Raw genomic sequence first — 21,990 nt, forward strand, 5'->3', positions numbered from 1 at the left:
CCTGCAGAGACTTGTGGGAAGGTGTGAACTGCAGGAACCCAGAGCTGCAGCTCTCCCCTCCTGCCATACCAGGATTGCAACATATCCACCATGCCTGAAGTCCTCCTGCATGGAGCAGCCATGCAATAGGAGATGCAGGCTGAGGCTCATGCAGCCTTTGTCCTTGCCATCTTCTCACAAGGAAGGAGAAGCATCATCCCTTGCTCCTGTCAGCCTCACCTGCAACAGGCTGTTCAGGGTTAGGATTTACAGGATTATTTTAATTACCAAGTTAAAATTACTCATTAGTGCTCATCCCACAGGTGCTGCGGCAGGCAGGAGGTGGCAGGAGGCAGGCAGGGATTGTCCTGTCCACACAGGACTTGCAGCAGTTTGAGCTGCATGGCTGTTTAACCCCTGCCTGCCAGTCCTGCACCTGGCTCCAGACCAAAAGTGCTCTGAGGGCTCAGAGCAATAATCCTCCTAAGAGCTCATCTCCCATCCAGCCAGATCCTGACAGAGGAATGGCAGGACTAGACAAGGAGAAGCCTGTTAGCTGGCTCGAGGAGAGTGCCCTGAAAGCTGCCACGACCTGCTTGGGGCAGAAGCAGGGCTGGATGTCCACCATTTCCGTTTTCCAGTGGTCCTCAGTGTGTTGGCCAGCAGTCACCCAGGCTCTGCAGACACCACTGTTTTCCAAACTGAGGAACAGTCCTTGGGAGAGGCATTTGAGTACCCAGCCTTGCCAAGCCAGTGCACAAGCCCCGCTCTCCCTGCTGCACCCTCCAGGCCTTGTGATGCACCCACAGCACTGACTCCCCAGGCCCCTGACACGCTTGCCCCCGAGGCACCGCAGAGCCCAGGCTGAGCCGCAAGCACCCCCTGCACCCCGCGGCAGGGACGCGCCCATCCCACCCTTACCGGACATAGAGCGACCGCTTCTCGCTTGTCCGCAGCGAGCCGGAGCCGGAGCTCATGCTGCTGTTCATCATCTGCTCCCGCAGGTCGTGGATCTTGGACTCGAAGCGGCTGTACTCTGTGGGGACAGGGCTGGTCAGTGCAGGCACAGCTGCCCCTGGGCTGATCCCCACACCCAGCCAGGCCTCCCACAAGGCATCTTGCCACGAGCCTGTCTGTCCCCGCACATGAGGGACGACAAAGCTGAAGAGGTTACAGAACTCTGCAGGAGTTCAGGCAGGGCATCTGGAGCAGGCAGCGTTCCAGCTGCTCCCAACCCCACCACAACTTCCCACACAGCAGCTCAGGCAATGGCTGCTGTGACCTCCACTGCTGCTGAGCTGCAGCTCCTTGAGGGAAAGGCTGTGCGGGACTTGGCAAGCTGCTGACCTACAGAGCAGTTCAAAACATGAAGAGAGAGCAAAAGCCCCACCAGATCACTGCTCACCAGCTGGAGCAGCGAGACACAACTTCAGCCACTGGGGGAGTCCCCAGCTACCGCTTTGTTGGCAGCAAAGATCTTCTCCTCAGCAGGAATGGGGAAAGCGAGGCAAAACACAAAGTCCCTGCCCTTGGAAGAGGAGCAGGGAGGAGGAATTCACCTTTTGCTTCTACATCCCAGTGGCAGAGATGTGCAGGAAGAGCTGGGGAACCTTCCAGAAGACACCAGCACCTTCCTACCAGGGAGCTGGGCAGGAGCAGCCGCCACCAGAACCCCAGCCCGACCTTCAACCAGGAGTAAAGGTCAGGCTGATATGCAGAGGGTGGAGGCACCTAGCCTCCCTACCCAGGGCTGAATGAGGAAAGTGCAACTGCAGCTCCAGGAAAGCTGCTGGCACTGCCACAGCCCACACTGCCAGATCTTGCCTCACATCCTTGATTTTGTCCCTTGGGCACATCCTGCAGTTACAGGTGAGAGAAGACCATGCTCATCTGTGCTGTAAGACTTGCCTAGAAAGTCCTGTACATGACCTAGTGGTATAAATGTGACTTGGGTTTTAATTCTGGGGAGGGGAGCATAGCATCTCAGCTGTGGAGGCAAGTGCTCGCTGCAGAGCAGAGGACAGCTGTGCTGGGCCTGTGGAGCCACATTACATGGGGGGAGCAATAACGCTGTTCGAAATGCTCTGTAGGCTTTGTTTTGGAGCCAGCCCCTCTCCCATGGATTGTCAGTGCAGACAAAAGCAGGGCTGGAGTTGTAGGATGATGCAGCTGCAGCTCGGCATTTCCTGACTCCACCCCTACAGCCTGGGTATCCCCTTGCTACACCCAGTTGCCAAAGATACATTTTTACTTAAGGACTGGGAAAAAAAAAGCAATAGACACAAAAACTGCCAAGTGGCTCACAGAAACTCCATGCAAAGCCCCTTCTGTTATGCAACATCAGGCAGAGCCAGTTGCCTAATGCAGAAACCATGAGAACCCCTGACTGCCCCATGCCAAGGGGCACCCACTGCCTCACCTGCCTTCCTGCTGGCAAAGGGAAACACAGATGCAGGAAGGCATGGACAACACTTATTTTACAAGAAAACTGAATTCTGCCACTGAAGCAGCAGCAGGGTTTTACGGAGCTCTCAGCAGATAGGAATGAGCTTCATCTCATTCCACATCTCTTGACCCACACAGCTCATTCTCCCTGGAATACCCATAAGCTCTTGAATCCCAGAGGAGCATTTGTCAGAAGTGGGTACAGCTTCTTCGTAAACCCTCTTTGGTACAGAAGGGCTGTTTCCCCCAGAAAGCACCACTACAGCCCTTGTACCCAGCTAGGTCATGGCAAACCCTGCTGGGGCACAGATTCCCTGCACACCCCACACCGAGGAGACCACTGCTCCTGCTACACAGACCCACTCCTCCTGCACCCCTCTTTTCCACAAGAAGCGTAGAGGATGCATTGCCTGGGATTGGACAGGAAACATAGGGCAAAAGGAGATTTCTCCACCCCTAGCATCAGGGTGGGGATATTGGAAGTGGAACTTGTGGATGCCGCCGCCCTGCCAGAAATGGCTTATGCACCCCCCTGCAAGCAGCCCAGGGGCAAAGTAATCAAATGCCCCCATTTCAGCTAGGGCACTTCACAGAAAGAGCCTTTCCTAGTTTTGTTGGAGTGGCCACGCTGCTTGGAGGGGTGGGAAAAGCCCACTAACATGACAAGAAGCACAAACCATGCTGGCTGCAGCAAGCTGAGGGACACAGGGGCTGCTCTGGCTTTAACTCCCAGAGAGCAAACACAATCTTGCCCTAGGAAGGGAATTCCAAGGAGTCACCAACCCAGATTTGCTGCAGCTGTGGGAGGGCAGAAAGTAGAGGAGCAGCCAGCTCCAAAGCCCCACTGCCTCCCTCCCAGAGCAGGAGAGACAGGGTTACCCCAGGACTGAGCACAGGGTACTCCCAGGTGCCACGGGCACACTTTTAACTGCACATTAGAACAGTCTAAGACAATTACCAGCAGATCACCCAATCACCCCCAGCACGGAGTGCTCCTGTCTTTGCTCCCTAACTTAGGGCCACCTCAGCTCTGTACTTTGACTCTGGAAGACCTCCTGTGCAGCTGAAACTCTCTCAGGAAGCTTGCCCAGGGTGCAGCAGCGGGGAGGTGAGCCAGGGCTGATCCTCACAGTGTTCAACACGTTCAGGACATGCTTATCAAGACTGAAAAGTATGTAACAGGTGAGCCAGCACCTCTTGCTGTGAGTGCCATTGCGCTGTGTGCCAGGATGTTTGCACTTCTCACTCAGCAGCTCGATAAAAACACCACTGTACCCTCCCACTGCTTTTCCTTTTCCAGGGCGTGGGTGTTCCTAGAGCTGGGCCTGACTCTGTCCCCTGGGGTGAGCTCCATGCCATGAGTGTAATTCCTGAGTGTACACATGCTATAGACCACTATCAACGGGCAGGGATCACGTGCCTGCCCCAAGGATCCCAGAGCCAGCATGCGTGTGTGACACACCTGCAAACACACCCAGCAGGCCAACAAAGCCGTGGGTCCGCATCTGGGAACCAGGAGACAGCACAAAGGAAAGATGTTGGCAACCAGGGGAGCTACACTGGAAAGAAACAATGAGTACACATAAAGCCCTGTACCAAACACTTCTGCCTAGGCCCAGGCTGGGCCACCAGCGGAGCCCAGCCGTGCTCAGTCACAAGTTTCAGCCCAGCCACTTGCAAAACTACCAACAGCTTCAGCCTGGCATTTTAGCACCCTGGCCCCAGATACCTTCCCTCTGCACAGACTCCTCCACAGGCCTTGGAAAGCAGAAGGAAGCACAGCCATAGGGAAAGCTCAGAAGCTTTTAGAACTCATTGCACAGCTCTGGAACTCCCCTTTGGACAGATTGACTCAGAGAAAGGCCATAATGCAACTTTTTGTATTTTCAGGTGAGGAATGTCAAAGCTTTGTTGGATGGCGTGTGAGAAGGGGGAATTGCTAAATCCAGGTGATAGCAGGCAAAGGTCAGGGGAAGAAGTGCTTGGAGGGAATGGACCTCACAAAAACTCCAAGGAACCATCACTCCCCTTCCTTGACAGCAGGCAGCAGTGGTCAAAGGTGCTGGTGCTCAGAAGAAAGGCAGGACAGAACCTCCTCTTTCTAACCTTTCTTGGTTTGGTCTTTGCTTCTTTTCCCTCCTAGTGTCTGGCAGGACAAAACAGGGAGGGCCCCTCATCCCTTGAGACCTGCACAAGCAGCCTCTCTTCCACCTTGGAGCCCCAGCAAGGTCAGACACAGAGCACATTGTGCTCACCCGGTACCCCAAGGCAAGCCCTGCCCACACTCAGGTATGAGAAACAGGTGCCATCCTCTGCCTCTGCTAGTGGGGAAGAACTCAAATTCCCTTTCCCACCAACATGTCCTCCTTTGGCATCCTAAATCCAGCTCTCTTGCTCTTTCCACGTGACAAACATGGAAAAGGCAAACATTTGAGAGTACATGGCCCATTGAGTGGGTCCAGCCTCACCCACACTGGGGGCTCACACCTGGGAGATCTTTCTCTGTAATTCCCAGCCCTTCAAGCCTCTGGAGCGCTGAGGGCAACTTCCAAGTTACAACCGCCTGTACTCCACAGCCACAGCACTGCCACCTGAGATGGCTGCAGCCCACACGTGCCAGGAAAGTCACCAGCTACAACACACTGACATTTCCGCCTCAGTCTAAGGGGGTTTCAAAACATCTTGTCCAGTTTGACATTTAACCACTCTTGATTGGTGTCTTTGCCAAATCTCAAGTGGCAAAGGGAGCCAGAAATACAAGAACATTAAACTCTTCCTGGAAAGAAAGTAAAAAAAAAAACCAAAATCAAGCCAAAACAAACAAACCCCACACCCACAGCACAGCCCTGAGCAGCACCAATGACTTCACACCCCAGTGGCCTCTGCCACGGGATGGAAGAACAGTGGACACAGGGACCAGCAGGACATCACCCAGCAATGCCACAGAGGAGGCACAAGATGAAGGGCATGCCTGGGGGGGACATCGGCCTCCTTGGAGAGGACTAGAATAGCTGGTGGAGAAAGCCAGCGGGGCCCAGGAGAGACACGTTTTCCAGCGGATGGGAACGGCTCATCCCAGCAAGTGCACGGTGCCGCCCTGGGCACGGCCGCAGGCCCGGGATCACCCCCGGCCCCTGGCTGGCCGGCAGGGCACCCTCCCAGCCCACGGGCCTCGCTCAGCGCTACTGCCCAGGGGAGCTGTGCGCAGGCAGCTGCCCGCTCCCTTCCCTACCCTCAGCGCCACCAGCGGCCCGGCCGCTGCGAGGAAATCGGAACCCAGCGATAGCGAGAGGCTCGGAGCGGCGCCCCAGGTGGGATGCTCAGAGGTGGGGACGAACTCCAACTCAGCAGCGACGCCCCGGTTCCAGCCCCACCCGCACCGCGGTTGCCCTCCAGGACCCCTCAGCTCTCCTGACCACGGGGTCCCTCCCGCAAGGCCCGTGGGACCCCACGGAGCCGGGCCTCGCGGCGACGCCCTCCAGCAAGCAGAGCTCTTCCCCTCCCCCAGAGACGACCCCGGCCCGTCGAGCCCCCTCGCGGCCCCGCTACCGGGGGTCGCGGCGGGGCTGCCCGTGCGGCAGAGCGCGCTCACCTGCAGGCGGGGCGCGGCCCCGCACCCGCCCGGCCGCGCACAAAGCCGCGCAGGCACGGCCGGCGGGACGCCGCGGCCCCGCCCCCCCGCGCCGGCCAATCGGCACCCGCCGCGCCCCGGGCCACGCCCCCGCGGCGCCTCGCCCGCAGTCCCCCGCCCCGGCCCCTCGGCAGCGCGCCGGCCATGCCCCGCCCCTCATCTGCATATCACAGCCCCTCATCTGCATATCAGACATCATCTGCATATCACAGACACTCGTCTGCATGTCCCGCTCGCCTCGTCCCCGTCCCGGTCCCGGTCGCCCGGTGTGGCGATACCTTCGGGCCGGTACTGCGCGATGATGGTCACCGTCTGTCCCGCCCGCTTCAGCGCCGCTGCCGCCTGCTCGTGGGTGGCGTTGCGAAGATTCACGCCGTTCACCTGCCGGGACAGAGCGGCTCCGCTGAACCAGACCCGTGCTGGCACGAACCACGGGGGTCTGCCCTGCGCCTCGGCCCCGCTGCCCCGCCTCTGTACCGGTACCCACGGTACCCACGGTACCCACACTCCCAGAGCCTCATCACTCTGCCACTGCACCCCCAGTACCACGCCTGGTACTGGCACTTCCAGTACCGGCATCCCCAGTACCTGCCCTCGGCCAGCCCAGGCACCAGGGCTGCCCCCACCGCAAGCACCCCGGGGCCGTGCCAACACACTGGCACCCGGTATGAATCCCACAGAACCGTGCTTCGGGTGGTAGGGAACAGCTGCCCACCCGGGGCTGTGGGAGGCCATGAAGGGGCAGCGGGTGCCCCACCAACTCACCGAAAGGATACGGTCTCCTCTCCGCAGCTCCCCACTGAGGTCAGCAGGGCCTCCAGCCAGGATGAAGGACACAAAGATCCCCTCACCATCTTCCCCTCCAACAATGTTGAAGCCCAGGCCGGTGGAGCCTTTGTGCAGGATGATTTTCCGGGGCTCCCTGGAAGAACACATAATGGACAGGGAGACATTGGGGTGAGGAGCAGCAAAGCTGATGACAGGCTTTTCTGTGCCCAGGGTTTGTGGCACATTGGTGGGGCTGGAGTCACCTGAGTGCAGCCTGGTGTGACTCAGCCCTCAGCACTGTGGAGACTCATAAACCAGAAGAGGTGGAAGGCGGTGTGACATGAAACACAACACGAAGACAGAGCATCCACAGTGAAATGACACACAGAAACTCTGAACTGCAGGGTGGCATCAGAAGACATGAGCCAGGAGGGTGGGATCAAGCCCCTCCACAGCATGGCAAGTGTGCCTACAACCCCATGCACCCCTCCAGTGCCACAGACTCTGCACAGCTCAACAGAAGTACTGCATTTTTTGATTACTTAATTCTGTCACAGCTCAAACAAAAGGTAGGCAAAAGCAGAAAGACAGCCTGGCATCACCAAAACTCCAGCATCAGTTTTCGTCTAGGAGAAAAAAACAATGTGATGGGAATAACGGCAGCTCCCAGATCAAGCTCTGGACAGAAATAAGGAATAAATTATACTAGACAATTACCACAGGCTGGTGGTGATTGTAAGCCAACATGATACTGGAGACCATCAGTGTTATCTGCTGTGGCTGGATCCTGGGCACTTCCTCAGGTACCACAAGGACCAAAGGCCTGACATTGAGCTCAGCAGCCTGATCAACCACTCACCTGCCAGGTATCTGAGGGAAATCTCTGGGTTATGTTGGGAGAGATGCTGGAGCCCAGGCATGGCACTGAGTGAGGGCACCCTAAAATGCTGGCAGACTTGTGCTGAGAGAACCCTGGGGCACTGGGGTTGTGGGGGCTGGAACACACCAGATCCAGGAGATCAGGAAGACCATGGAGATGCTCCGTCAAAAGAGGATCCACCCCAAGTCCTTAACATGTCACCAGTGCTTGGCTTAGGTGCAGTGGTGAGAGGGCAGGGAGGGCTGCAGCTATCAGTCCCTCTGCAGCAAACCTGTGCCTCAGGCTAGAGTTCTCCTAAGGGAAGAAATAGGTCAAGTTTCTGGGTCTGCAAACCCTGCCTCCAACCAGGACATGAAGTTGCTCTGCCCCTTGGGTTTTGCTGCTGCCCAAGCAGTGTGCAGGAAGCACAACCTCAGCTTAGTGTAGGGGGAAGCATCCCCAGCACCTGTGAGGACCAGACAGTTTGGTGGAAGGTAAAGAGACCTTACAAGAATGAGGGGAGGAAATGAAGCCCCAGACAGGTACATCACAGGTCTCAGTCCTGACGTGCACTCTTGACTTCCATCCTCCTCACAGGAGGCATGACACAGATCATCCAGACAGATCCCATGCTGAGTGTCACAGTGTTAACACTGGGACCTTGGCACAGAGCAGCTGAGGGGATCCTGTGGGGCTGTGCTGGGTCTGGTTGCTGTGGTGGAACTCACTGGTAAACAGATTCTTTGGTTCCCAGCCCTAGGTGCTGCAGAACATGAGGGTCACTGGAGCTACATCCACATCTAAGTAGCACTTGTGCCCATTGGAGGAGGAGAGGCTGCTTTTTCTAAGGAATGGCTTGCAAGAGCCTCGTGGGAGACAGCTTCTTTTCCAGGGCAGCTGCTGCCTTTCCCCACACCAGTGAGTTGCATTTGGACCACACTGGTCCCAGTGCACAATCTTGGTGCCAGCAGGCCTGCAGTGATGGAGCTGTCCTGGGGGGTCAGCAATGCACAGGAGGCTTTCAGCACTGTCCTGGGAAGCACGAGCCAAGTGCTGAGCCCACTGCAGGCTGTGGATCTGTTGGGTAGCAGGGGGTTGTGTCTGGGCACACTGGCCCAGTGGTGCCAGCCTGTCTGCAGTGGGGCCCTCCATAAGGCAGCACCATCCTCTAGTGGCCACCAGCACGTGCTGCATCAGGGCCACTGCCGAGTCATCGCTGTGCCATGGCCACTGTCAAGTGCCCACTGAACCCCTGCCAAGCCACCACTGTGTCACTGGCACTGCAAGCCACTGCTGGGCCATCGCTATGCCACTGCCACTGAAAAGCCACTGCTGAGCCCTCACTGTGCCATTGCCACTGGCTAAGCCTAAGCTGGGTTGCTCTTTCTGCTCTCTAAATGGGAATGTTGGCACGTGCGAGAAGGGACACCCCGCTGGGACCAGGGTCTCTGGTGTGTTTTCCAAATATTGTGATGCAGTCTCTTCTGTGGTGCACTGTAATGGCAGACAGCACTACTCCTGCCTGTGGCATCATTTCCCTGTGCCCTGACAGCACAGAAGTTGCTACACCTGCTGAGGATGCAGTGCCAGAAACATGCTCTAGAACTGGCATTGATGGTGCCAAGACCAGTGGGAGAGGTGGGTGAGGGTGGAAGACAGTGCTGCACTGGTCATGGTGTGCAGGGACATCCAGCTGTGGCTGAGCACCAAGAAGTGTGACAGGCCTGTGACAAAGATGAGTGCAGACACTCTCCAGGAGGATGGCAGACCTGACAGCAGATGGCAAGTCAGGGTCTCCCACTCCAGCATCCACTGCTCACCTGCAGGATGGGAGATTCCTGGACGAAGCTCCTGCATCTTCTACTGTAGGCACACTCCTAAAACCCGCCTGTGACCTTGTTCCAAACTGCAGAGCCGGCCCTAAGCCTAAGTTGAGTGCTGGTCCTTATTAATCAGCCTAAGCCCTAAAGTCCTGGCCCTGGGGATAGCACATTCAGAGCACTGGCCTCAAGGCTGTGACAAGAAGAGGGTAAGCTGTAAGAATCAGCTAGTAGAGCAGGACTTTCCAGGTCTCTCTCTCCCACCCTCAGCTTGAGGCTTTGGAGAGGCTTTATACTGCATTTAGGCTCAGAGCAATGTTTTCTTTGTGCTCCTCTTTATTTCCTTGCTTCAGGAAACAAACCTGGTCATGCAGCATAAAAGATGCCACTGGGGCAAAGGGGGCTGGACAGGGCTGGACAGGAGGCTATCAGGCCAGGGGCTGGCAGTCACTGGAATTATACCTGAGTGGAGGTGGTTTGGGATGCCAGTCTCAGGGAGCATGGGAGGGCCCCCACTTGTTTGCAAGGCTATGCTCCCCCTGGTCCTTCACACCCGGCACAGCTCCACCTGGGAACATCCTGGGAGGCTGTGGCACTGCTGGATGGCTCCATAAGAGTGGGGAACACCTTGTATTCCAGGTATTATAAAATAAGCAAGAGATTGAAGCTGAAATGCAGTTGTGTAAGGCTTGTGAAAGAGTAGAAGAGGGAATGGAGAGGGAGTGACTGCAGCAAGCCAGTGATTGACACAGCAGGGCTGGTCTCAGGGGGGTGAGCACAGAGCTCATTATAGGGATCTCAGGCATTGCATCACACACCTACAGATGGCCTTTCAAGGCTCTGCACTGGCAGTGGGGATGACATCAAGCCACCACAGAGGGAAAATGAGGGAATGAGAAGGAGCATGACAGGGATGCTCCTGCCTGGTACTCACCTGGTGAAGTCATCGTCTCCGATCATATGCCGAGGAACAGGCGAGTACCGGGACGGAGTCACCTGGGGAGGGATGGGATAGGCAGGCTTGCTCTCAACGCTGCTCAGGTAGCCCAGACTGGAGTTATGGCTTATGTGGTTGTCAGCCAAGGCTGAGAAGGCTGCAGGGGAGGAGAAGGTCATCAGGAGCAGAAATCCATACACAATGAGGACATGGAGACCAGCTCAGCCCTGCTCCCCAACCCAACACGCTCAGGTGCCCCACAGCCCCACACGCCCAGCCAGTGGCCAGCGGTGTACGTACTGCTGGCGTAGTCGGGGGGCGCGTACATGTCGTTGAGGTGGATGTTGCCAGGCTTAGCCACTTTCAGGTACACCATGTCAGAGGTGTTCTTCAGGGCGGCCACTGCCTCCTCGTGCCGCACATCCTGCAGGTTTGTGTTATTCACCTGCCAGAGGGAAAGTGCTGGCTGAGCAGGAAAGCAAGGATCAGGGCAGTCCCGCAGGAGTAGTTTTCCATAGGGGAGGTGCCACAGTAGCTCCAGAGGCATGGTCCCATCACGCTGGGTTTGGCCTTCCTGCCTGCAGCCAGTACTGTGCCTGCCCTCCCACAGCAACATCCCAGCTGGGTCCCCAGGGAAGAGGGGTGAAGCTGCTGACAGGACGGCTGCTGGCGTTCAGGATCAACACTGCATCACAGTGGAACCCGTTCAGCTTCACCTCACAGTGGCCGTGGGGCTTACCGCAAGCAGCCGGTCTCCGATCTGCAGGCGCCCGTCCTTTTGGGCAGCACCTCCCTCGATGATCTTGGTGATGTAGATGCTGTTGTCCCCAGGGATGTGCTGGTTCCCAATGCCCCCTGCAATGCTGAATCCCAGGCCTGAGGGAGGGTGAGAATGCAAGTGAGGGACAGACAGATAGAGTCCTGGGCTGGCACCACAGCCCCTGTGCCTCACTGGGCTTCACACCCTGCCCAAATCCAGCAGGCAATGGGCCACCACACTGCTGCCTGGGGCCAGCCTGGCCACCGTGCACAGCATTGTGGGTCTGTCCCATACCCCATGCCCCACAGCATTCCATGCTGCTCGGCCATCCTGCAGCATCCTGCACTGCAGCGCTGCCACCTTGCATCCCCTGTGAGGCTGCCCTGCATCTCATGATATCTTACACTGAGGGGTCACCCCACACTGTTCTGTGGGGCAGTGGGGCACCCTGGCCAACTGAGCAGAGTGAGGGGTTCACCTTTGGGACCCTTCATCAGGTTAACCTCCATGATGGTCTCTGGCGGGGGCTGCCGGCGGCGCACCACAAGCCGCACCACGGGGCCTGCTTCCTTCAGGGCTTCCACAGCTTTGCTGTGCACAACCTCAGAGACGTCCACGTCGTTCACCCGCAGCACGCAGTCGTTCACCCTGTGGGCACAGGATGGCCCTGAGCATCCCTGGGGAACTACCAGCCCATGCCACCCTCCTCTGGTCACCCTCTGCCACCCTCCTCCAGCCACACAAATGAGAGTTGCTCAAGCTGGCCAGATCACGGCCTGCTGGGGGTGAGAAAGGGGTCCATCCCAAAGCAGGGGAGAGCGGAGCTGGTCCCTGTAGTGCAACCCTAATGGAGGTGGGAGATGAGAAGGAAGGCTGGATCCCTGCCCTGGCCTGTAGAGCGATGGGTGGGAGCAGGAGCCTGATACAGGGAGGGGAGGATGGGTGGCTACAGACAGGAGGCTGGTGGCCAACGATGGTGGACAACCCTGTCCTGAGGGGATCTGGCTGTGGGAAAGAGACATATGGAGGCCAGGGACCATGTTGGAAAAAGGGGCTAGGTCTAGAAGGTCCATGCAGAGATCGTGGGTGACACCCTGGCTGTTACCCCAGCCCTGTACTTACCCTAGACGGCCATCCATGGCTGCTGCTCCCCCAGGGATGATCTTGGTGATGAAGATACCCGGGTCATCTGGAACATGGGGGTTGTCGATGCCTCCCGCTATGCTGAAGCCGAGGCCAGAGTTACCCTGTGGGAAATCAAACACTGCGTCTTTCCCCCATGGGCAACTGCTTGCTGCCAGCCCTTCTTAAATGGTTGCCTCCAGCCGTGGGACTGCCTGGGGCACAGGAGCCCTTACAGCATCTATCACACACCGGGGTGCCTGGTTCAGGGGGCAGAGGAATGCTGGCCGGAGGAGAGGCTGATGAGTGCTCGGCGCAGCAGTGTGGAGCACTGAACAGATGGAGGGGAGAGTGGGAGCCGCCGAGGACCTCCCTCATCACCGCGTCGCCACGGAGAGACTCAGGCAGGCGGGGAGCTGGGGGAAGAGGAGGTGGTCCTTGGCAGAGAAAACCTCCCCTTGCTGGCTGCTCCCCAGGAGGAGACACCAATGCTGCAGCCTGCGCAGACCAGCGGGGATTGTGCCAGTCACCAGCTTCCTACTCCTGCCCCTCTGCACCCTGGGATGTAGCCCTGGCACAAATCCCAGCTGGGGACCAGCAATACTGATGACAAAATTTACAGGTTTGTTTGGAAGTCGCTATCAGGATGGAATGGGCTCTCCAGTTCTGTCTCCTTTTCCTCACGGACATGCTTGAAGCATCATTTGAGCATCTCCTGCCGAATTATGCCTGGAGGGAATGCAGGGACCACAGCTCATCTCTAGGCCATTCCCCCAGCATCTCAGGATTGAGTGGCTGTGGCCCTGTGCTGCCTCTCCCACTTGCAGGATCCTCATTAGTGACACACTCACAGGCGCTGCTTCAAGATCCATGCTTGATGCAAGTGGACAATTCCTGCCTTTTTTGCTCTGCCTTGAAAATCAGATGGCTTCTTGCCATGTTTCCTCATGTGGAAGAACTGACACTTAGTCACCCTGTGCCTGCCTCTCTTGTACACGAGTGGGCTCAGTCCAAGCTCTCCTGGCTGCCCATGGCCCCAGTGCTCAGTGGGAGATGAGGGGGTGCTCTACTCTTCCAGGGGACCTGTGGCTCAGAGGGCCACACTGGAACTCTGTCTCCCCAGGATAATTTAGCCATAATTTAACAGCCAGCTGGGGCTTGCACTTCTCCCCAGCAATTTTGCCCCAGCATTAGTTCCTGCAGCGATGCAGAGCTGGCTTTATGATGCTTGTGACACAGCACCAGGAGCCACCAATGCCTGTCGCTGTGCAGTGCTCCCAGATGCTCTCTGGCCAGCTGTGATTTGGCTGGCATGTGACACAGAGGCATTCAACAGTAAAGGGTCAAGGCTGCTTCCTCTATGCTGTGTTCTGATTACCCTGTGCCTAGCTCAAAAAAGCTCTTTACTGTCACAGAGTCCAAGCCTGGCTGCAGCAAGGCAGGTGAGATTGCAAAATGATCACCAGCCATTAGTTGTGCCAGCCTATGGAAGGTCCTTGGTTAGCTATAAAGCCTGGAAATTATCTGGGAGGTGTTAAGTTTTATTCTGATAAACCTCAAAAAGGAGTTTAATGGATTTTTTAGCTGACATCAGGGTTGATGCCCTGATGCCAGGGCAGTTACTGCTGTAGAAACATGTGTGGTGGGTAAACACAAAGCCATGTCCTTCTGAACATTGTGTTTCTGCTATTATTGCCCCCAAAATGCTGCTGAAATTACGCTTGTCCTTACAACAAAGACAAGGATTAACGACAATGAATGACCAGTGATTTTGGGGTACTGAGGGCAATTCTAGAAGCCAAACACCCCAGCAAGGGGACAGCCTCACCTGCAGGCATCAGGGTGCTTCTCCTGCATTAATACAGGATTGTTTGATCCCACCAGGGACTCGGTGAAGGGGAACGACCTGGGTATGGTTCATGCTAGCCCAGGCTGCTAAGCAGTGAGATTCCCTCATGGTGTCTTGCTGTTGGAGAATGAATTACTGCTTGGGGCTTTGAAATGAGGGCATCAATGAGTGTTTCCCCTCTGTGTGGCTCTGCCAGCTCTTTCCCTGTTCCCACTATGGGCTGAGGACAGAGGATGCTCTGAACCCCTGAGACAAGGCTTTTGCCTGTGATTTGGGTCCAGAGCAAGAAGCACTTAGCCCAAAAAGGAAGGAACCTCTGGGCTGGTTTCATCAGGCACGCCGGGGAAGCAGTGGGTGAGGCGGCAGCCCCAGATAACCTTCTGTCCACCCACCTCTGTGATGCAGAGCCAAGGGAAGGAGGGAGATGACTAAAGGCAGAGAGGAACAGAATAATGAGCGTCTTTCCCTGCAGTGCTGGCCACGCAGCGAGGCTGAGCCGCCTGGCACGGCAGCGAGGGGGAGGCAAGGTGTGCTGTGGAGAGCCACGGGCAGCCTCCCACCACAGCCATTCCCAGCCAGCGGGGCTGTGCCTGTCTCCCAGAGTAAACCCTGGGCCAGCTTTCCCTGCTCCCTCTCCATCCCTCCTCCCCTGCTGTTTCCTGGGCAACAAGAAAGCCCTTCGTGCCCTGTGTGGTGCTGGCTTGCCCCTGGACAAGCCCCACACATGGTGGGAGCTAATTCTAGCCACGGCTGGTGTGGCGCATGCCATCACCTCTGTGTTGCCAACAAAGAAATGGCTTGAGCAGGAACTTCCTTCACTGTGGCTGTTTTACTATATCTGTTCTTGCAGCTTAGCATCTCAAGGCTGTGTCCCCTAGAGTGATGGGGAGCCTGGTGGCAGGGTGCCTTTGGTCCCTGTGCTCACCTGTGTCTACACAAGCAGAGCTCCCCACACCTCTGTTTTCTGACAAAGGCAATGACAGAGAGCCTCCCCCCATGCTCTGCACTGATGAGCTTGTGGGGGTGAGGGTGTGAAAGAGGGAGGCAAGGGAGAAGCCCTCCTCCCTCCCTTCTGGCGAGGTGTGCAGGGGGAGAGGGGAGCAGCCAGCCCACCCTGGTGGGAGCCAGGCTGGCAAAGCAGGTGCAACACCTGTGAAAGCCTCCAGAGAGAGCAGGGAGCAGAGCCCAGAGATCCCCCTCAGCTGTGCAGGGATGCGTGGGGGGCCAGCTGTGCTGGGGGTGGGCGAGTGGGAGGAGGCTGCTGGTGGGTGAGTGAGGAGTACTTACCCTTTCCAAGATGATCTCTTCATATTTGAATATCCCATCACTGCCATTCATCTGGAGAGAGGGAGACAGTGTGTTACAACTCTCTGCTGGTCCTGGGGGAATTTGCTTTTCCTCTCTGGTAGCTGAACATGAAGAATCCAACCTAAAAGCTGCACCATCACCACTAAAAAAACCTTAAATGCAACTGCTTGAGCCTACCCTGGAATTAAACCATGTGCTGCTTTTCTCTCTGGGCATGAGCCAAAACCCACTGACTTTAATGCACTTCTGTGCAAAGCCTTTATTCTCCCAGCTCATTTCTCCAGCCATGTAAAGGAACACAACTGAAAGCACAAAAAGAAATAACACCTTTGTTACACAGCATATAATTAACCTCAGGAATTCACTGCTTGAGGAAGGGAAGAGAGGGGGTCGGTCCATTTAAAGGAAAAAAAAAAATCTGTACATAATAACATAATAAACACCTTTAGCAGCTTATATTTTTAAAATCTTTTCGTAGCATGATGGTATTAACAGGAAATTCAGGACAATTTATTCCATGAAATTAGTTGGGTGCAAAGGAAACGAGGTGTGAGAGAGCGGGGCACAGTAAGAGGTGAAAATATTGTGGTGCCCTTATGTATAAAAATGGTGTAGCCTGTCTCAGTGCTGTACACCACACTGATCCCCATGGTTAAAAGTCTCCCATACCCAAAGTATCAAAGCAGAGCTCTTGGAAACATAATGAATAGAAACAAAAAAGGATGCAATTGTAGGCTGTAAAATGGTAAATGTAGGCTCAAAAAAAAAAAAAAAATCAATTCTCCACATAATCAACACTGCACAAGAAAAATGTAGCAGTTTCACTCCTGATCAACAGGATCAGGCCACAAACAGCTGCCAAGGTCTAAAATTTAGCAAGATTTGCAATGCAATTTGGTACTGAAACATCCAACACTTAACAGTAACATTTTTTAAGAAAACTGAGTTGGAAGAGAACTCAAAGGGTCATGGAATCCAACTGCTGGCCCTGCACAGTCTCCCCAGCAATCCCACCATGTGCCTGAGAGTGTTGTCCAAATGCTCCCGGAGCTCTGGCAGCTTTGGGGCCATGGCCAGTCCCTGGGGAGCCTGTTCAGTGCCCCACATCCTATGCGTGAAAAACTTGTCCTAATGTCCAACCAAACCTCCCCTGACACAGCTTTATGCCTTTCCCCCAGGTCCTGTCACTGAACACCTGAGAGAAGAGATCAGTGTCTGCTCCTCTGATTCCCCTCACAAGGAAGCTGCAGACTATAGTGAGGTGCAGTGAGGTCTATCTTCAGTCTCCTCTCCTTCAGGCTGAGTAAGCCAAGTCACCTCACCCTTTCCTCATATGGTCTCCTCTAGATCCTTCACTACCTTTTTGCCTCCTTTGGATGCTTTCTAACAGCTTTATATCCTTTTATTGTGGAGGGGACTGAACTCAGCCTCATAATTTGAGTCATTTTGGGAAACTAGGGATGGGACATGGGTAGTTCTGTATGACAAGGCAGAGGCATTGGAACCCTGCACTCAGCAGGCAAACACCTCTCTCACTGTGCAGTCCTGCCTCTGCCTGTGGCCTCTGGACTCTGCAGAGTTCCTCATCTGGATTTTGCATCCACCATTAACTAATGGCTCATATGGAGCCACTTTCTGTATACACTCTGTATTCCAAACTGGAGCTGACATGCATTTGTTTGGACACAGTTCTCCTCCTCATGAGGCACCAGCATGCTGGCTGTGTCCTGCTTTCTTAGCTCCTTGCTATCTGCCCCTGCAGAGGCACAGCTCTGCCATCCTCCACACCCCCAGAGTGCTGGGTCATTCCACAGAAGGGACAGCAGCCATCATTTATGCTAAAGCCATCATCTGACACCACAGAAGAAAACCTAGTGAGGCAACGGTGAGGTTCTATTGATAGGTAGGAAGGGGAAACAGGAGTTTTTCTAGGTGGCTACAGTCAGGGTCCTAGGCAGAGGAGCAGTGCTGCAGGACAGGATCTGGGGTAGGGCTGTGCCACCTGTGCCACACACTCTCATCCCCTGCCCTGGGATGCCAAAGCAACCCCACACCCCGTACTGCACTTCAAAGATGAGGTTGGGCAAAGATATGGGAATGAGGCTCCAGGAAACACAGGCTGAATGTACTGTCCCTCCTTGGATGTGCCCCGTGCCTGGTGCCTCTCAGTCACTGGAAGATTTCAGGGGACAGCCCAGGGCTGGGACATCCAAATACTCCAATAGTAGGATGCTCAGATCCTCCCAGCACATTGGGAAAGGTTTTGGCCAGCTCTTACAGGAGGATCCTGCAGCAGAAAACCACGGGAAGTGATGGGATTAACCCACAGCAGGATCCCTGCCAGCCTCAGAGGGTCAGGGACACATGGTCAGTGCCACCTTCAGCCACATTCCTGTCCTGTGTTGTGCTTGTATGGGCAGAGGGGCATTGCTTCCCTTGCCAGAGGTTCCCCCTCTGGCTTGGGCCACCTCTCCCTCCTCTCATCTTCCCATACTGACTAATCCTAAATGCAGCTGGCTCGCTGGCCCATGCCACCCTTAGAGCCTCCCTCAGCACAGCCTCCCTCAGCACGGCCTCCAGCCCATCCCATCCCCTCTCTGAAGTCAGTATCCTGCTGCGTGGGGTGCAGAGTTGCCTCTCCCCGGTTTTCCAGCAACTCAGATTCCTGGCACCCTTTGCTACTACACACATTGTCCTCTCTGCTTTGGCATTCAACACAGTTGCCACACAGCCAGCCATATGCACACCCACGACCGCAGAGGAACAGCATACACATCCCTCCAGGATGGGGATCTGCAGAAAACTGTGACAATCTGTGAGCCGTGGTGAGAGCCAGCATGAGCCTGGCGAGGAGTGGCTGCTGCCAGCGGCACCCGGGGTGCACTGAGAGCCCAGCACAGACCCCGTCACACACCCTGGTGCTACCAGGCAGCTGAGCTGGGATAGCCTCACCCCCCAAATTCCTGGGCTGCTACTGCTGAGCAGTGCTCTGCACTGCTCTTGGAAAACTGGCCATAGAGGTGCTTGTTTGACACGGCGTCTGTTGGGAGCAGCCTGCACAGGCTAGGCATGCTGGGGTCAGCCAGGCCTGACCATGAAGTTTTAGCTCTGGTTATGTTTTCAAAATTCACGCAATGGAAAGCCAGTTAATTGTATAAGGAAGCCAAATAAGGAACTCAATATATACCACGTAACCAAGGGAACAAGCCAACAAAGCGAACGTTCCAGCTTCAGAAAATCAAATGCCAGTCACTCATTGATGGCAAAAACCTCCCCATGATACCCACCAGAGCTGCCAGGACCTGGCTCTGCCGCCAGCTGTTCCCCCTGTCCTTTGTCAGTGCCTTGTGCTCTTCCCCAGATCCTGTTTGGGGCCATCTCCAGTGGGAAGATGCCTGGGTGGGAAGATGCACCACACCCTGGTCTCCTCGTGTAACACCTGCAGAGCTGACAGCAGTGTCAGGGGACAATTAGCTGTCCCAGCATATCCTGATCCTAAGCATCACCTGGTTTCTCATGGAAAAGGATATGGGTATTTTTTTCCAGGTCCTTCCCATGCAACAAGTCCACCTGATGGCTCAGGAAGAGGCGCCTTTACTGGCCCTCTCCTCTTTTGAGCAGAAGGGAAATAGTTACTGATGACGGCATTTAGCTCATCAACAGAAGGCTGCAGAGCTAACACTCATCTGATAAACAGAAGAACACACACCTTCCAGAGCTACTGCAAGCTGTCTGCAGGCTCTGCCGGCCAACACTGCATCAGCCCACATGGAACACCCCTTGGAATTTGCTGGAGAGTAAGGATTTGAGGTGGGTTTTTTGGGCTGGGGGGTGGTTGGCTGCTTTTGTGGTTTTGCTTGTTTTTTAAATAAAAAAAAGAAGGTCAGATTTCTAAGACAAAGATCAGGTTCCTCAAATGCAACCCAGATAGACAACCAGGTTGCAAGAGCAAATACCCTACAAGAACAATAATACCGCTCACAGTCCCTTTTGGAGCAAGATCCTGCCTATATCCTGTGCTTAGGATGCAATGAGGATGAGCACTGGGACCTGCTGGTGGAGCAGCTGTTTATTGAGATAATGGAGAGGGTGTGAAGACTGCAGAGCCAGCCCTCGGTTGTGCCAGCCAGCCCTGGGTGTGGAGGGCACCTGGCAATGCTCCTCAGTTGCCTTGGCATGGGGAAAGGGGAACAGCCCCACCAGGGCAGCGGGTGCAATGGGCACATCCCCCACCCCCGCTGGCACAGGCACTGCCAGTGCTGGCACAGGAGAGCTCTCCCTGCCTGCACATGACAGGGGGTCCAGGGAAAATAGGTCAAGAGCTGCCTTCGTTCACCTCCCCATGTCCACGCGTCCCGCCGCACCACTGAGACCTATTGACTCGCTTCCAGCTATCCCTGACCCCCTCGTGTGCAGTGCCCACAGTGGTGGTCTTGTGCACAGAGTGAATAAATGCCCAATTTCTGGTCAGTCTTTTGGCAGAGGGCCGTGAGGACCCACCTGCTGAGCTTGGGCAGAGTGACAGCCCCAGCAGCAGCTGGGAGGACACCACAGCCACACTGCCTGCAGGAACTGGCACTGGGATGTGTCCCAGCCAGCACATGGGACCAAAGTGTGAGGGACTCACTGCCTGAGATCAGGCCTGGAAAACACCTGTCTTCCTCACACCTGGCTTTTGAGCAACTGAAGGTGATTGCACCTCACTGCTGGGCAATGAGGCACCAAATTAGGCTCCAAGGACCCAGACTCTGAAACCTTCAACTCCTCAAGGGCTTTGGAGTGACTTTCCCTGTTCATTTTGGAACTGTCTAGCAGCAAGAAGTTGTTTTAGCTTCAGAGAGGCAGCTCTGAAATGCAGAGACCTCATGTGCCATGGAAACTCTCTTTCCAATTTGCTGTGCCCCCATTATGGACATGCTGGGTAAAAAGATGTGAAACTGTGAGCATGGGCGATGCCCTCCAGCACTTCCCTTAAACTCATCAAGGGATGGTTTTAATACGGCAGGCATTTTATAATGGGTTATTTGGGTTTTTACACCCTGGGGGTGCTGGGTTCAAGCCACACACTGAGCCCCAGCCATCCCAGTGCTGCAGCCCCCACCTTAGAGCACTGCTGGTGCTACATGCTCCTGGGGATGGAAGTGGGTGGATGGGGACATTGGAATGTAGAACAGACTTCTTGATAAACAGTCAGGGCCAAATCAAGCCCGACAGCCAGTCCAATGCAATCAATAGAACTAGAACAGGAAGGAACTAGACTACTTCCATCTGTTTATCATTAAGGAAAGCAATGAATAGTTAAGTAATTAAAGACTGGAAGATGTGACTTTAACCCTTCCAAATACATACTGTACCAAAAGACTTCAAATTTTGGGTTTGTAAAAAAATCCCATAATTTCAGATTTGGTATTTTGGTGTTTGCAGAAAGCTCCTGGTGTGGCTCCTTTGCTGACCTGGGCAACTGTCAAGGTTTCTGGGAGTTGTTTTCTCTGAAGCCTGAGGAATCCAGCACCCCAGAGAAGGAAAAGATGGAGCAAGGCTTGTTTCATTGTATAATGTGAAGTAGAAGGCAAGAGGGTTTCCAGGCTGGATGCTGAGACGAATCAAACTGAGGTGTCTCCCCTACTCTGGGTACCCAGTGGTGACACACACCAGATCACAGCCAGCAGAGCACAGCTATAACCTGGTGGCTCTTTTGACCTCTCCAGGACAGTTTCTCCCAGCATGTTCTACTGAGTTTGGATGGATGGGACCAGTGACTGTCACCCCCAGCATGATGCTGGCATCTGTCTGGGGTGCAGAGAACCCCCTGAAAGCCAGCCAAAGTGCAGGGAGAAGGGGTGCACAGGGATATGGAAGTGGAGGGAGAGGGAGGATGTGAAGTTAATGAGCAGGAGACCAGGGAAGCAGCCAGGAGGCCAGCAAAGTGGAGTGCACTGCAGTGGAAGGAATGGTTGCTGCCCTGCATGAGGGCTCCCAGAGGTTCCTGGCTTCTGCTGGACTCAGGAACCTGCCCAGGGTGACAAAACCTGTCCTTGGCCCCTGGGCTCACCTCTCATTGCCCTTGGGCCCACAGGCAAGGAGGAGGGATGGGCATGGATGGAGTGTGGCAAAGGATGGTGCCTGCAATGATGAGCGGGCAATGTTCTTCCGAAGGTGTGACATTTTGTACTGAGGGAGGGTACAAAATGGATATGAAAGCAGAATTTCCATCAGGAATACCTCCCTGCCCTGCCCTGCTCACAGCACACTTCTCACTTGCTCTGGTCCAGCATGATGGTGGTCCCTTCCCTCTAGGAGACATTGCCCTTTTCCCAGCTCCCTGTAAAACAGCCAGGAGAGTGCAGAGAGGAAGCTGCAACATGACACTGCTCTGCAGCCAGGGCAGCACAGTGAGAGAACCTCTAACCCAGAACCCCTCTGCCATGCCATGTATTTGGGGAAGGTAACCTTTGTGGACAGCAGCTCCCCTGTGCCACATTTCATACAAGGCTGCTGGATGCAGGATCACC

The 21,990-nt window shown here is 55.2% G+C and overlaps 1 protein-coding gene across 9 annotated transcripts in view; it reads right to left on the bottom strand.

Moving 5' to 3' along the window:
• DLG3 (discs large MAGUK scaffold protein 3) overlaps nt 1-21,990 on the bottom strand; it is a 78,182-nt gene that overhangs the window by 15,414 nt on the left and 40,778 nt on the right. For 8 of the 9 annotated variants that reach the window (XM_077786607.1, XM_077786606.1, XM_021534585.2 and 5 more), the window contains 9 exons: nt 15,458-15,508; nt 12,322-12,446; nt 11,678-11,847; nt 11,179-11,315; nt 10,740-10,884; nt 10,437-10,596; nt 6,821-6,977; nt 6,334-6,436; nt 901-1,015 (listed from right to left, as the gene is read on the bottom strand). In XM_077786607.1, coding sequence (XP_077642733.1) covers nt 901-1,015; nt 6,334-6,436; nt 6,821-6,977; nt 10,437-10,596; nt 10,740-10,884; nt 11,179-11,315; nt 11,678-11,847; nt 12,322-12,446; nt 15,458-15,508 — 1,163 coding nt within the window. Of the gene's footprint in view, nt 1-900; nt 1,016-6,016; nt 6,066-6,333; nt 6,437-6,820; nt 6,978-10,436; nt 10,597-10,739; nt 10,885-11,178; nt 11,316-11,677; nt 11,848-12,321; nt 12,447-15,457; nt 15,509-21,990 lie in introns of those variants that run through there. The other variant, XM_021534588.2, reaches the window with a different exon arrangement.

Source organism: Lonchura striata, chromosome 14 (assembly GCF_046129695.1).
Source record: "Lonchura striata isolate bLonStr1 chromosome 14, bLonStr1.mat, whole genome shotgun sequence".
NCBI classification, from domain to species: domain Eukaryota; kingdom Metazoa; phylum Chordata; class Aves; order Passeriformes; family Estrildidae; genus Lonchura; species Lonchura striata.